This window comes from Epithele typhae (genome assembly GCF_022376455.1).
Source record: "Epithele typhae strain CBS 203.58 chromosome Unknown BXZ73scaffold_36, whole genome shotgun sequence".
Classification (NCBI taxonomy): domain Eukaryota; kingdom Fungi; phylum Basidiomycota; class Agaricomycetes; order Polyporales; family Epitheliaceae; genus Epithele; species Epithele typhae.
Genome location: NW_025954227.1, coordinates 241,072 through 256,218, shown reverse-complemented (window position 1 = coordinate 256,218; position 15,147 = coordinate 241,072). Strand labels below are relative to the sequence as shown.

Sequence of the window (15,147 nt, the reverse complement as noted above, 5' to 3'; positions counted from 1 at the left end):
TCACCGTCCGCCTACGCGTACTTCCCATCCGACATTGATCTTCACTTGGTCGAACCATGACGCAGCCCGTCGCGCAAGACATGACCTCCTCCCAGTGGCTGATCGTCCTCGTCACGGGGGCGATCGTCCTCGTAACCGTGTACGCACGTCGACAAGCAAGACGCCATCTCCCGCCTGGTCCTCACCCACTCCCTATCATTGGAAACGCTCTCGATTTCCCAAAATCGCATCTGGGACGCGAGTTCCGCGACATCTCGCTCAAGCACGGTATGTGGACAACGTCGCGCACACCGCGTTCCATCTCAGACGCTGAATGGCTTGTTACAGGCGACGTCTCATACCTCAAAGTTCTCGGGCAGTCTATCATTGTGATCGGGTCATACGAAGCCGCCTGCGAGATTCTTGAAAAGCGGTCCGCGAACTACTCCAACCGTCCAGAGTCCGTCATGGTCAACCGGTTAGTCAAGTCGCCTCGCGGCGGACCCCCTACTGGCTAACATGGCCATTAGTACCAACCTCGACTGGATGTTTGTATTCCAAAACTACACCCCAGAATGGCGCCATTACCGCAAGGCATTCCACGGCCAATTCATCCCCGCAAGACTCGCTTCGTACGAGCCACTTGTGACGCAAGTAAACCGCATCCTCCTCAACAACCTCCTCTCCACCCCCGAAAAGTTCTCTGAACACTTGAAGCTGTACGTCAATCCGTTTACCTCCCGCTCGCTGCCCCGCTTCCCTGTTCCGTGGCCCCGCGGGGCGCCGGATAGGGCTTATAGCGCAGCCGGGGATCCAACTCTATTATCAGGGCCTGACACGCTTTGCCTTTTTGTCTTCCCTGCCTGACTGGACGTACCTCTCCTCGCCTTCCCATCGGTCTCGTCCACGCGATCGCATCACTCGCCGCCTCGGCGTCCTCCCTTGAACCGCCCCTGGATGACACAGCGCGTTCGCCGCAGCAATTCTGCGCGTTGTGTACGGGATCGACCCAGCATCATCCGCGCAGCCGTACGAGCTCGTCAAACGGCTCTCGCTCATCGCGGAGGACATCAGCACACCCGGACGGCACCCCGTTGAAGCGTTCTCCTTCATGGAGCGCCTCCCCGACTGGTTCCCGTTGGGCACTGGATACCGCAAGCTTGCGGAAGGGTGGCGGAAAGAGATCGCGGATGTGCGGGACCATCTGTATGACACCGCACGGCGCAGATGGTGAGTACTCTTCCGGCACCCAAAGCGTGGCGATCGAGAGGGCGGAGAGGCTGGCCGCGGCGGGGAACTACGGAGCGCAGACGCTGACGCATGGGCGACAGGAGAAATCGGGGATCAAAGACTCGATCCTGACAAGGTTGATCGAAGACGGCGAGGACGAGAAACTAGCCCGGAACCTCACCGCGACGACATATGCCGGTGAGTGCTCCCGTCCTCCGCGGCCCCACGGGTGCCTAGGCTTTTGAACGCGCCCTGACCCCCACGTTCTTGTTCCCGCTTTGTCCGACTCTCCTCCTCCGCCACAAAAGCCGGGCGGACTCGGTGAGTGCTCTTCGCTTCCATGCGGTGGCGCAGGGGGCTCGCGCTGACCCTCCGCACCCTGCAGGCGAACGCGACGATGCACTCCTTATGCTCGCGATGGCCAAGTTCCCGGACGCCCAGCGCCGCGCTCAGGCCGAGCTCGACGCCGTCGTCGGGCATGACCGCCTGCCGACGTTCGCGGACTCGCCCGCACTCCCGTACGTGCATGCGCTCATCCGCGAGACGGTCCGTTGGCACGTCGTCGCGCCGATCGGCGTGCCGCACCGGTCGGAGCAGGACGACGAGTACGGCGGGTTCCTGATCCCCAAGGGCTCGGTCGTGATCACAAACGCGTGGGCAATGTCCCGCGACGAGCGCTCGTACCCCGACCCAGAGGCGTTCCGGCCGGACCGCTTTTTGACCGACGGCAAGCTCGACTTCAGCGTCGCGCGCGATCCGTTCGACTACATTTTCGGGTTCGGACGGCGGTGAGTTTCTTCGCTGACGCGGGGTTCGCGCGGTGTTTCCGGCCTCTGACTGACGTGGGGGCCTTTGGCAGGATATGCCCGGGCATGCATTTCGCGGACCGGTCGCTCTTCATCCACTGCGCGTCCATTCTCCACACGATGTTCATTAGCCCCGCCTTGGATGTGCGCGGACAGCCCAGGAGCCTCGACGTTCACATGGGCAACGAGTTCGCTATTGCGTAGGCCCCTTCCTGTTTATCTCCACAGACATCCACAGCGCTAACTCGTGTATCTGGACAGACACATTGCCCCCTTTCAGCTCCGCATCACCCCGCGCGACTTGCGGAGGGCGGAACTCATCCGATCCTCGGTTTCTACAGCGGCGTAGCGCACGACTGAGCGCCATTTTGTTCTTGTATCTCTGCCTGAATCGGCGGGCGGCAAACGACGTGCCTGCTGTCAAGTTGTGATATTTACATTGGGTCTCAGTTATACCCCCCGCATTCGACCCCTCGCCTATCCACCTGGATGGATTCGACCGCGGAACCGCAGTCTGTACGTACATAGTTACACTAGAGGTCATTTGACAGCCCTATGTATCCCCTTCGTTTGCATATATCCTCCCCTTCACATTGTCTGGGTGCCCTCAGGTGACACGTTCCTCTCCATGTATTACTAACATGATATGGTGGTGTTCTAGGAGTACTTTGTCCCACTTCGCGCGTCCAGGATATTATCGTCTTTCCCACTCTGTCGCCACGGAATCTGGTCATTCGTTCATCGTGCTGTATTACCTTTTGTTATGGAAGCCTCGGTTAGAACGCAGATACAGAAGCTCATTCTCGTGACGACCGCTGAATGTCCGTAGAGTCCGCGGGTGGCGCATGTCCGGAATAGAAGCCCCACCGCGATCTGTCTTTCTTGTGATAGACGGCTAGACGGCGTACGATTGTGTCATGGCATGTTCTCAGACGATCCCCACGTGCGAGCCAGTGAAACGGTTCGAATGGAACAGCATGGAACCAAGTAGTAGATCGATGCAGTCAATCTCCAACGTAGCCCGCCGGCAACATGACATATCACGGCCTCTTTCTGGTTTGAAATGCTCGGCGCGCCTGACTGGCTAGAGGTCCTTACGGCGTACATCAATGGTACTTCTGCACAGAAGCTGACATAAACGGAGCCTCTAAGCCCTCGTGTATTCGAATGACCAGGTTTCTATCCGGTCACCGAAGACCCTCCGTTATGCACTGCGGGTAAGTACTATCCGTGACGGCGCATCAACTCCTGTGAAAATGTTTGAGACAGCACTGTTGTGGTTTTCTGGAGCCGGATTGTAGCAGCATAACGATCCATAGTTTCAGCCCACGTACGTGTCGAACACTCGGTGGGCACACAGAAAATTTCCGAAAGGATCGTTGCCCATGAGACAACGGCAAGGGAAAGCGAATGACCGGTGGTGGCTGTGGCCCGGGAGCTTCAAACCGTAGCGGGAAAGTAGCGGGGCCAAACATGATGTTTTCGACGACCACGACCTACTGAGTCACATCAAGGTTTATTGTCTATGTATATAACCCTGTATGCCGGCAACGTCACATCGAATCCCATGTGCGACCTCGATGCCCTGGCGTTCGGGGTTGGACAAGCGTTCGCGCCTTGAACTTTGCGGTGGAGGGATGGTTAACTATGACAGGCACAGTGAAGGACGTACCGAGTGTATGGTCGAAATTCATCCGGGTGGAGCAATTGGAACCATACTTGAGAGTGATGAGTTGTCGAATTGCAAGGGGTTGGCTTTGAGACTTAGAGCCGTGGACGGTCGTCGCCGCTCAAGTACATTATCGGGTTCTTGACTCAAATACAGACTAGACTTGCATCGGCGATGGTGTTGCAGAAAGTTCTTCCAGTTGAGCTGACTTCGTTTGGCGACTTCGATGAATGAACACGTGGAGGAGCGAGACGACCCATTAATGCGTATAGCATAACATACAGTACTCTGCAGCACGGATGAGGTCGCGACGCAAGGACGGGAAAAGAAGAGGACGCACAACTAGGCCACGAAGGCGCACTATGTCTCCGCCACCGCCTCCGCCCCTGCCCGCTTCTCCAGCATGTCCGCCTTCGCCTTCTCCACCGCCTCCCGCCTCTCGGCCTTACGCGCCGCAACCGACCTCACGATATGCCCGCGTCCCATAACGGGCAGCTTCTTCCAGTCGGGGTTGTTGCTGTTCTTGAGGAACACCGCGCGCATCCGCGAGTCCTGCGCGCCCGCCTGGAACGTCTCCCTCAGCACCTTCGCGCGCTCCTCGCGCTCCGCCGCCGACATGTCGTCCTCCATCTCCGGCGGGAAGAACGGGTCGACGAGGCCGACGACCGCGCGCTTGTACGTGCGGAACGTCGGCCGCTTCAAGTTCACGCGCGTCCCGATCGCGTACTTGACCGGCATCTGGTAGTTGCTCGTGCGGATGTACGTCGTCCGGACGCCGTACGCCGCGAGCAGGTACGAGCGCACGTCCGTCTTCGTCACCTCGCGCGGCACGCGGAACGTCGCCTCGTACGGGTTGTACGGCTGCCCGGGCGGGGTGTGGTTCGGGGTCATGACGAAGCGGATGTTGGGCAGGTAGACCTTCTGGCCGACGACCTCCGTCGCCTTCGTCCCGTCTTCGCGGACGACCTCCTTGATGCCGCGCAGGCGGTTCCGCCGCGCGTGCAGCTGCGCGAGCCATTCGGCCGGGGTCGGCGTCGTGCCGTCTTCGCGGAAGAGCTCGCCGGTGGCCAGGTGGCGCTGGTAGCGCGCCATTTCGGAGGGCGAGAGGCCGTCGACGGTCGTGTCGGGGACGAGGAAGTCGGACTTGATGCCCTTTTTGTCACGGCGGGCGCGGATGGCCATGGGGGTGGACGCAGACCTGGCCGCCTTCGCCAGGTCGGGGGCCTGCTGGGAGAGTCGACGCAGGGTGGGGAACATGATGGAGAGGTGAGGGTACAGGAACGGGGCCCCGTAGATGTTGCCTGCGTTGTCGCCGCAGTCGCTGTGGATGGCGCGTAAGAAGGGAGACCGAGGCCTGAGGAGGACGAGGAGGAAAGCCAGTCGGACGCGGAGAACGCGGCGCGTGACAGCGTGAGAGCTTTCAGGCGGAGTTCGAAGCTCTATCATCACTAGCTTACTTTTCATACTCCGAAACGGCACCAAATATCAAATTTTGCTCTCCGGTATTTCACAGACCATAGTCCGATAATTACAACCGGGCAACTAGTTGAACAGCAGAGCCAACACTGGGAAGACTACTGGAAGCCTCCTCCACGCGTCTGCTGAGCCGCAAACGCGTTCCAATCCTCCCACCCAAACCCGAACGAGGTCGGCGCGTTCATCCACAACGCAAACGCCTCGTCAGAAAGCCCGCCCTCTATCGGCAACGCTGCGTCTTGCGTCTGCCAGGGGCTGGAAGCGGCACCATTCCCTCCCCGCCCAGACCGCTCAGACCCCTAAAGGAAGTGTCCATGGGCATTTCCAAGCCTGGGACGGCCGGGTTGCATGCCGCGAGTTCGGACTCCCAGCCGGACGGAGCGGCAGACGCACTGTCGAAGAAGCCCGATAGTATATTCTCCGTGGTTGGCTCGGCTCGCTGAAAGACGGAGGATCCTGATATTGAACTTCCTCCCCCGCTTGAGGCAATACTAGTAAGGGGGTCCGCATCGGTATAGGTGCTGCGAACGAATTGCCCTCGCCGCGGGGGAAGGGATAGCTCGGGTTGAGCAGGCGAGCCATCGTGCGTGTGTGTTGTGGGCGGACCTCGCTTGACGGACGCAGAGCTGGTGAGAAGATGGAGAGAATCACTGCCGGTCAAGGTGAGCGTGTCGGTTGGCGTGTAGTGGCAGGAAACACCAAAACGTACAGGAGCTTCTCAGCGGTGTAATTCCTTCAAGAACAACGCCTGTCAACGACGGAGCGACACGAAGAGGCAGATCTTAAAACGTACTCATACATCAACTCCTCGAGCATCTGCATGCACTTGCCGACGTATCGCATGTCCTGGTCGATGTTCAGCGTCCGCCCCGAGCGCGAGTCGCCCCACGCGTTGATGAGCAGCACAACGGCCACAAAGTATATGATCCCCTGGTTCCGGATGCCCGGAGACCCCAGACGGTCGTAGAGGAGATCCATCGTACGCACGCATGATCGTGCGGCGTGCGTGCACACGACGAGCGAGGAGGCGCTAAGGGGCGAGTCGCGGTGTGTCGAGATGAACGGGCGGTGGGTGACGATCAGAAGCATGTAGTAGTGGCAGACGAGGGTGCAGGATAGCTGGAGTATCTTGTCGTCGGGCGCGTCCGGATTCCAGCGCACTGCGTGGTGAGTGTCAGAAGCTGTGAGCAGACGGGTATGGGCGGAGTACCCACGGGGTTCGGGGATGGAGTCGATCCATTTTTGAAGCGCCGCGTCGAGCTGGGACACGATACGCTTCTCCCATTCAACGTCGCCTTGCCTATATAGCGTCTTGGATTTGTTTATAGAATACTGATAAAACTCGTGAGTTGAGGCTCTAGACAAACGAACAGAAAGTACACATACAATGGTTCGTGATGCGTACTGCAAGATCTCATATAGGCGGTAGAGCAGATTGGCCACAACGGACTTCAAAGCCAGTCGACCAGATGGCTGTTTGAACGAGGGCTTCCCGTCGGGGCCGAGCCAGTATTCATCGTCGCATTCTATGATTGGCCCCAAGTCGAGACTGAAGACGATGTTGAGCCGGAATCCCAAGGCAGCACATTCCGTACCTTTCACTATCAATAGCACACGGTCTACCGATCCCATGGGATAGCCCCCAGTCCATGAACACCAAACGCCTATAAGTAGAAGTTCATGAGCGGCCGATTCAGTAAAATATAAAGCTGCGCAGTAATGAAATTACCAAAAGGCGCGCCGGATAAGCTCTTGTTCGATAGTCGGCGGGTTGCCATACAACGTCTTCCGATGGGCGCCGAGGTCGACACCCAACCGAATTCCCATGCTGGCGTACATCCAAGCCGCCTGGCCCAGATCCGTGCTCGCAACGTAGGTAGCCATCAGCTGCGAAATACGGGACTCAGAGGATCAGAGCCACGACTCAGCCCGAAAAAAGATAGAGAGGAAACGTACTGCGCATATCTGCAAATCGTACACCGTGGGCGGCACGAGCAGGCTCTTGCGCGCACGCTCAACCTGCGCGAACCACGCCCATCCACGGCTATGTGGGTCGTTGTACTCGGGAAGAAGTGGGCGCGGGTCGCGCACCCACCGCGAGCCGTTCGCGCACACGAGCAGCACCGTCGCACCGAAGTCGCCGTCGACGAGGTGCAGGCTGTTGCCGATGCCTGCGCGGAAGATGGGCTCGTTGAGAGCGGGACCCCGCCGTCTTCGATCTCAGTGAAGTAAGCAGTCACGAGCGACTCCATGAGGTCGGGAGGAGGGAAGTCGGAGAACGGCGGGAGAGGTTCCTCTAGAGTAAGAGCAATCCACTGCGAGTGCGTTTAGTAATGGCGTATGAAGGAGGAACTAGAGACGTACTGGATGGAGCGTATGCCCCTTTCTCATCGTGGTCGATGTGTCGTAGCCGGAGCTTCGCGGGAGCGCGGGTAGAGTCACATCGCTCGAGTGCTTGATACCCATGGAAGACTGGAAGAGGACGTAGCCACTGGACTTGCCGTGGTATCGCACGGAAGCGGAGCCGATTGTCACCTTGCTGAAGCCTTCCGCTATATGTTGGATGAGTTTGCTCTCGTTGTCACTATTCTCGCTTCTTCGTCCTCGGACCGAGGTGATGGGGGGCTGACAGAGAGTTTGTGCGCTTCTGACCACCTGGGAAAGCGATCGGCTGCTCTTGTACCGAAGAACTCCTTCCTGAGCGGTGCTTGCGAAGAACTTCGCTGGAAAGACTCCCTAACTCTTTTTCAACGTCGACATCAGGATTAAGCTACGAAGGAAGGACTTTGAGTTAAAGCAATCCAGGCATTTACAAAATGATTGGAAATTTTACCTTCGCGATTAGTCGCTGCAGTTGCTGATTGCGATTCTCTAAACCGCTGACATAGCTATACCGGAGTTAAGTGGGATGTCGGAGATACAAGGGAAATGGTCTACCTTGCTGGATAGTAATCTTTCTGTGCAAAGCGTAAGCTTTCATTGCTCCCGGTCGGTGTGGGTTGGATAGCTTACGTAAAGAGGCTCAACGTATGTGCACTCGGTCCGACGCGAGACGCATTTTGAGCAACGGTCACCTTGCATCTTCGACCTATCGCCTAGATCAAAGCCTTTGAATGATGACCAGAATTACCCCGCAGCGGATCACCCCACGCACACTTAACTGGGGAGGGAAATCAGTGAACTGAGGAACGCCCGCACGTGGAATACGCACTCTTCTTGCGACGGCAATAGTCGCAGGCCCGAGCGTGCTTGGGCTTCTTCGTCGAGGCCTGTTCTGCCACGTCATCGGGCGACGCCGGGCGACGAATACCTGCTGTCTGCTCGATGGCGGACTGCATGGTGGGTTTGAACTTCGGTCGTGGGACGGCCGCTGGCTAGTATTTCAAACCTCCTGGAAATACGCGCACCGCGCCGCTGGGCACAGGGTATCGGAGGTTCGACTGTGCGAGGAAGCGGTGTCCGCCGACGGCACAGCCTGGGCGCAGCCGACCCTCGATCGCTTGGGAAAGTGCACTGGCAACCTGTCCAAGCACGACTACATTTCAATTCAGTCCCCACAAGCAAGCTGGTTCATCAAAAGCGAATGAACCCACGAGACCGTTGCGTGATCCATGATTGCGAATATTGCCTTCAACGGGCGTTCACGGACGTGATGAGTGGATTTCGTCCTCAAAACTTTCGCGTGAGACACGATTATGCAGATCATGGGCGACAGCGGTGTTTCGAGAGCTTATAAAGTCTGAAAGAAAGGGTAGGCATGTATGCGTTTGTGTCGCGCTGTCAATGGCGTCATCGAGAATCGAACTCCCCACGCCACCTGGAGCATTGCAGTCACATAAGCGGCTCAATCTGAGCGCTTACCGGACAAACCTCCTCCACTGTCATCCTTCGTTATGGCCCTTTTACACTTCGATTTTCTGTAACTTTTCCCTGCGGCTCTCCACGCCGGCGCTTTCTATCCGCTCGGCGAAACATTAAATCCGCGAAGTCGTCAAGATTGTAAGACCAAAAGTTTGTCTACTTATTTTAGACATCATCCCGGTGAGCGACAATAAGCTGCTCCGCGTGTGCAGAGCGGGGTTTGACCACGTAGTCGTGGAAAGGAGGGTGCCTGGTGGGTTCGTCAGCTTCTCTCGGACACGGACCACGAAGCACACAGACTGACGCTACGATGTCGATCGTCGCTGTGTCGTGCACCAGCTCGACAGGGGTCCCGTGGCCGTCGACGGGAGGCGATATGTCGAACGCGTAGAGGATCGAGGCGGCGTAGATGAACATCGACGCCTCCGCGAAGTGCTGCCCAGGACAGATCCTGGGCGATTGTCAGCGGCGCTGATGCGGTTGGAAGGTGGAAGTACTGCGTACCTGCGACCGAAACCGAATGCCCAGTCGGAAGGCGCAGGTTTGCTGAGATCCAGCTGGCCGGTCGCATCGAGGTACCGCTCCGGGAGGAACGCGTCTGGGTCGGGGTAGAGCTCGGGATCGTGCGCGAGGCCCCTGTGTAAGAGAGGTCAGCGAAGTCAAATGGGGCGTGCCGCGTGTGTGGCGAGGAGAGCAGTAGCGCGCACCAGACATTGACGGTGACGGCGGTCCCAGCGGGGATCAAGTACCCATTGTACATATCGTCTGCCACGACTCCGTGGGGCAGGGAGATGGGCGTGATGACGTGCCACCTCATCAGCTCCTTGAGGAGCGCACCGAGGTAGGGCAAGGAATTCATGTCGGAGAAGTCGGGCAGACGATCCGGTCCGACGACGCGGTCGAGCTCCTCTTGCGCTTTGCGCTGGGCGTCGGGGTACATCGCCATGGCAAGGAAAAAGGCGCGTATCGCAGCGTTGGTCTAAGGTCATGGGGACGTAAGCTCGCTGGACGAGACGACTTGGCGAGAAGATAGTCACAGTATCAGAGCCAGCTGCGCAACGGACTGATCAGTACCAACAGGATGGCGAGTGGTCGGGGAGACGTACCTGCGTAGGTGGTAATCGTCAGGTCGCCGATGAAGCTCTTCAGATCGCGCTCCCCGGCACCCTCCAGGTCATACTTGCTCGCATCGTCAAGCAGGCGAGAGACGAATGACTCCCGCGCGGCGCCGGTTGCTGCAAGAAACGTGAGCATCAGTGCCGTCAGAGATTTACGCGGCGCGCGGGCGTCATACTCACGATCCCATCCACGGCGATATTGTACAGCGTGCGACACACATCTCAATGTGCTCCGCGGCCTCGCGCGCCATCGCCTTGAAGCCGCCGCCGGGGAACCACGAGGGCAGATACTGCAGGCTTGAAATCGTTTCGACGGGAAACCGACCAGGGACGGAGATCGCTTGACCGGTCTCCGTGATGCGTTCGACCATCTCGAAGTACTTGTCGTCCTCCTCGATCATCTCTATGCCGTACGCGACCTGGATCAGATTCGAGGCGATCGAACTGCGACGCGAGAAGAATGAGCTAGCTGAATCGCCCGCCACTAGAGTGCGGACGCCTGGGACGTACAATTTCAGGCGCGCAGCGACGTCGCGGGGGGACTTGAGGATGGCGGCCAATAATCGCCGGGCCGATATTTGCTGGACCGGCCGGAGTTGGGAGACTGCGTTGATGTTGAAAAACTCGTGGAAGACGCGGCGGTGGAGACGCCAGCGTTCGCCGTAGCGGTGAAGAACGAACATTTTGTCGAAATTTGTTCTGGATGTGTGATGGACAAGGGGTCGCTGACGAGGAAGCAGAACTTGCTTACAGCTCTGCCATGACAGAACCAGGGCGGTCTGAATAGTTCGCGGATCGCTTCTCGAGCAGGTCCCGCGCGATTTGGCATGACCCGACGACAAGAATGGACTTCCCGAAGGCGTTCAAATACACGAGGTCGCCTGCGATGAGAATCATCAGGTCTGAGCTCATCACGAACACTAGAGCGCGACAAGGTTGTTTCATACCGTACTTCTGCATCAGCTTCCAAAACTCAAGGCCCAGGTCATGACGTGGCATGTCGAGAGCGTTTCCCAAGATTGGCAAGGTGTAGGACCCGGAGGTAGATGGCGACGGTGCTTCCGTGCTTGAGACTGCCACAAGAGGGAGACAAGGACCGAGGCTGCTGCGGTCCATACCCAAGGAGAGGAGGCGTCGATGACCATTGCGGGACTGGACGGTGAGGTCCAGCGTCGTGCTCTGTTATATACCACATTGCGGGGTCAGAAAGAAGGGCGAAAGTCACCGCTGTCGCAGATTGAAGGGCCCTCCTCCGGTGTGCAACACTGAGACATGCACGTGGCAGTCAGACTGAACTGACGATGGACTCGGACGCCGGCACGATCTCGACTCGCGCATTCGTCCCCGCCCCGCCCCCGGACCACGTTCCCACGCCGCGCCTCCACCGCGATATAGGCCCACCACCCAACGCGCTCTGTAAACCTCGAGGGTTCGCGTCAAGACGCGACGCGTCGCGCGCGCTATGTTGAGTCGCGCGCGCCATCGGTCTCCGCGTGCCTTTCGTGCTCCACGCGACCACCGCACGACGCTGGTCTGATCGTGCGCGCCATCCCTCACGACCGTGCGTTCCCTCAGTTTCGGGTAAAGATTCATTCCTAGCTTCCGACACCCGCGTGTCCTGCGTGTCCGCCGCTCGTTTCCTTCGCTTCCCACGTCTCAGTCGGAAGAGGGCCCCCGGCCAGGGGCCACACACAAGCACACACATCGCCACCTGGCAGTCAAAAGACGCGTTTGAGCTTAAACGACACGTACGCCCAGAGCAAGCGACACAAAATAGGAGCACATACGTCATACCGATAACAGTACTGCTCGAAGCACACGCAGGCAGTGATCGAGCTCTATCCGAGTCGAACGGAGGCGCGATTCCAGCCATACTTCGGGTTGTGCACTTGTCCAGAGCATACGAGAGAGGGAGCGAGCAGCGTGCACGAGACAGACCGCACTTTGTTCCAGAGTCCGAGGAACGCCGAATCCCGATGGCAGTGGTAGCAACGGTCACCGGCGCCAGCGTTCGCGGCGACGCATCGAGCTCCTCCCGGCAAAATCCGACAGAGCGGGGCAAGCAAATAAGCGCCAGGGCACGCAAACATCGTCTACCAACCGTGTACATTTTCAAGGTGCGTCTGTGGGCGGTCGACGAACGCGCCCACAAGAGCAAAAAAAAACTCCAAAGGAGCTAATTAGGTATACGCATACACGTAGAAAAAGCTCGGCGGGGCAGATAGTGTCGCATCCCCCCCCGCTTCGATGTGTGGACCTCCGAATCATGGTGAAGGAAGGGGTCGCCGCGATGGTACCACGAGCTGCGCACGCAGCTTGGGATATCGAGACTCTATTTGGCGAGACTGAGAAAGCGAAGACGGCGATGAGATGCACGGATGGCTTGCGGAGGATAGCGATCTGTTGTGTATTAGATGCCTCGGCCGCGCACGGGTGGGACCCTGGTCACAATGAGCGAGCAGCCAACGCCGCGTCCCAAGAGCAAGAAGCAAGACGCGCGGGCGGGTCATGCCTCGTTGCGCGTGTCGTGGATGAGCTGCTCCGCCTGCGCGTCGCGCGGCTTGACGACGTAGTCGTGGAACCCGGGATGCCTGCGTGCGCGAGAAACCACGACCGTGAGCACCGCGGTGAGACGAGGAGCCCCAGGAAAGAAACGAAGACTCACGCAACGACGCCGCGCGTCGCCGTGTCGTGCTCGAGCGCGACCGGCTTCCCGTCCGCGTCCACGGGCGGGCTGATGGTGAACGTGTGGAGGACCGACGCGATGACCACCCAGAGCGACGCCTCCGCGAAGTACCGCCCGGGACATATCCTGCGCGCCCGTCAGCACGATGTCCCGCCGGAGACCCAGGAGGCTACCGACGGCCGAAGCCAAACGCGATCTCAGTCGGATCCCTGCCGAGACGTCGAACTTGCCGCCGCGTCGATGAAGCGCTCGGGGACGAACGCGTCCGGATCGGGGTACAGCTCCGGGTCGCGCGCGAGGGACCTGCACGGCACGGCGGTCAGCGCGGGGGCGTCGCACATCGGGCGGCGGGCTCACCAGATGTTGACGATGATGACGGTACCCTTGGGGATGAAGTGCCCGTTGAACTCGTCGTCCGCGATCGCGCTGTGCGGGCTCGAGATCGGGGTGACGATGTGCCAGCGGGCGAGCTCGGTGAGGAGCGCGCGGAGGTACGGGAGGTCGTCCGCGTCGCTGAAGTCGGGGAGGCGGTCGCGGCCGACGACGCGGTCGAGCTCCGCCTGCGCCTTGCGCTGGACGTCCGGGAACATCGCCATCGCGAGGAAGAAGGCTGCATGGAGCAGTAGGTCTGCGTGGACGTTAGCACGGCACGGGGAGCGGTCGCGTGAGGGTACTGACGGTGTCGGAGCCCGCTGTGTCAGGTCGTGAGCGTCGATACGGGCAGACGGCAGCGAGGGAGGGCTCACCGGCGTAGATGGAGATCGCGACGCTTTTGATGAACGCCTCGAGGTCGGGCTCGTCTCCGCCCTCGAGATCGTAAGAGCTCACGTCCTCGAGCAGGCGGGTAACGAACGACTCCTTCGTCGTCCCCTTGTGGAGCCCGTCGACGGCGACGGCGTACAGGGTGTTCACTGACTCTTGGAAGTAGCGTTTTGCTTCGGCGCTCCAGCGCTTGAAGGCTCCGCCCGGGAACCACTCCGGGATGTAACGGAGGCTTGGGAGGCCCTCGACTGGGAAACGGCCGGGTACAGAAATCTCCTCGCCGACGGCGGAGACGCGTTCGACGACTTGGAAGTAGCGGTCGTTAGGTTCTTCGAGGTCGACGCCGTAGGCAACGCGCATCAGCGGGGAGGCGGACGTGCTGCAGGGAAACAGGATGAGGGGCGTTAGTGGGCGCCGGGGAAGAATGGAAGGCGACCACTGGGCGCAGTAAGGGTACGCACAATTTGATCTGGCGCTGGAGCTCTCGCGGTGCGGCGAGGATCGCGGCGAGCAGGCGGCGGGCGGCGCGGCGTGGATGGGCCGGTACTCGACGACGGCGTCCGAGTTGAAAGACTGGTGGAAGACGCGCCGATGGAGTCGCCAGCGGTTGCCGTACTTGTGCACCATGAACATGCATCCGAAGCCCGTCCTGCGCGGGACGTGGGAGTCAGGTCAGCATGCGTGCGCTCGAGGTGGTGCGGGGTGGGTGCGAGCCGCGCGCGCGAGTGGAGGTCAGGAGGCAGGGAAGCAAGCAAGTAGACTGACAGTTCGGCCATGACCGACATCGGGCGATCCGAGTAATTCGCCGAACGCTTGTCGAGCAGCTCGTGCGCGACCTTGACCGAGTTCACGAGCAGGATCGGTTGTCCGAGCGCATCCAGGTACACGACGTCGCCTGCGGGGTTTGTGCGAGTGTCAGCGAGGTTCTGCGAGAGTGATGGGACGCCACATACCATACTTGTCAGAGATCTGCTGGAACTCGAGACCGAGATGTCGGCGGGGCAGGTCGAGGGCGTTTCCTAGGACAGGAACGCATGGTGGGCCGGGGGGAAGATGGAGTCGTCTCCGGCGCGTCTTGGCCTCCCAGGCCACGGCGAGCGAAACGCAGAGGGCGAGGGCGACCCACGACCACGATGTCGATGGGTCGAGGGGCATGGTGGAGCGAGAGGGCGGCGGAGGTGAGGGTGGTGGAGGTGAGCGAAGGACGGAACGGTTCGCGCGCGCGGTACTTATATGCGAGTGGTCCGCCGCCGCCCGCGAAGAGGATCTCGAGCGGATCTGGGCGAGATTTTGCGAAGTTGGGACCGCTGATGACCGTGAGAGGCACGCTCGCGGGCGTGGCCGAGGGCACGCAGGACGGCTGCGCGATGGGCGAGCTGGAGAGAGAGAGAGAGATCATCCCCTCGAACTCGGGCGGCGATGACGTGACGGAGGTCGAGGGGCCGCAGTTCTGATCCCCTCCCGACGCGGGCGAGGCTTTGCTCGTCGCCCCCGACGCCGCCTCCAATTCCAAACGGCGAGCGGGACGCCCCCGACCCGGCGCGCCCGCGGCTCTCGAGC

The 15,147-nt window shown here is 59.8% G+C and overlaps 4 protein-coding genes across 4 annotated transcripts; 1 reads left to right on the top strand and 3 right to left on the bottom strand.

Moving 5' to 3' along the window:
• Positions 1–56: 56 nt before the first annotated feature.
• On the top strand, positions 57–2,364 carry BXZ73DRAFT_102991 (cytochrome P450; the record flags this gene model as incomplete). The annotated part of the gene is made up of 8 exons (XM_048015441.1): positions 57–267; positions 328–457; positions 510–698; positions 946–1,171; positions 1,311–1,407; positions 1,595–1,997; positions 2,069–2,215; positions 2,277–2,364. 8 exons carry the CDS (start codon positions 57–59, stop codon positions 2,362–2,364), a joined length of 1,491 nt encoding a protein of 496 aa, XP_047876272.1.
• Positions 2,365–4,044: 1,680 nt separating this feature from the next.
• BXZ73DRAFT_90969 (mitochondrial ribosomal protein L23) lies at positions 4,045–4,941 on the bottom strand (the record flags this gene model as incomplete). Its single annotated transcript, XM_048025816.1, has 1 exon — positions 4,045–4,941. The coding sequence occupies one exon, from the start codon at positions 4,939–4,941 to the stop codon at positions 4,045–4,047; it is 897 nt and encodes a 298-aa protein (XP_047876271.1).
• Positions 4,942–9,186: 4,245 nt separating this feature from the next.
• On the bottom strand, positions 9,187–11,138 carry BXZ73DRAFT_102989 (cytochrome P450 98A3; the record flags this gene model as incomplete). The annotated part of the gene is made up of 10 exons (XM_048015440.1): positions 9,187–9,271; positions 9,326–9,472; positions 9,526–9,657; positions 9,729–10,000; positions 10,059–10,072; positions 10,128–10,256; positions 10,357–10,583; positions 10,650–10,838; positions 10,891–11,020; positions 11,087–11,138. 10 exons carry the CDS (start codon positions 11,136–11,138, stop codon positions 9,187–9,189), a joined length of 1,377 nt encoding a protein of 458 aa, XP_047876270.1.
• A 1,507-nt stretch (positions 11,139–12,645) lies between these two features.
• On the bottom strand, positions 12,646–14,742 carry BXZ73DRAFT_102988 (cytochrome P450 98A3; the record flags this gene model as incomplete). Its single annotated transcript, XM_048015439.1, has 10 exons — positions 12,646–12,730; positions 12,805–12,951; positions 12,999–13,034; positions 13,087–13,128; positions 13,183–13,453; positions 13,500–13,517; positions 13,572–13,966; positions 14,024–14,236; positions 14,353–14,482; positions 14,541–14,742. 10 exons carry the CDS (start codon positions 14,740–14,742, stop codon positions 12,646–12,648), a joined length of 1,539 nt encoding a protein of 512 aa, XP_047876269.1.
• Between the last annotated feature and the right edge of the window lie 405 nt (positions 14,743–15,147).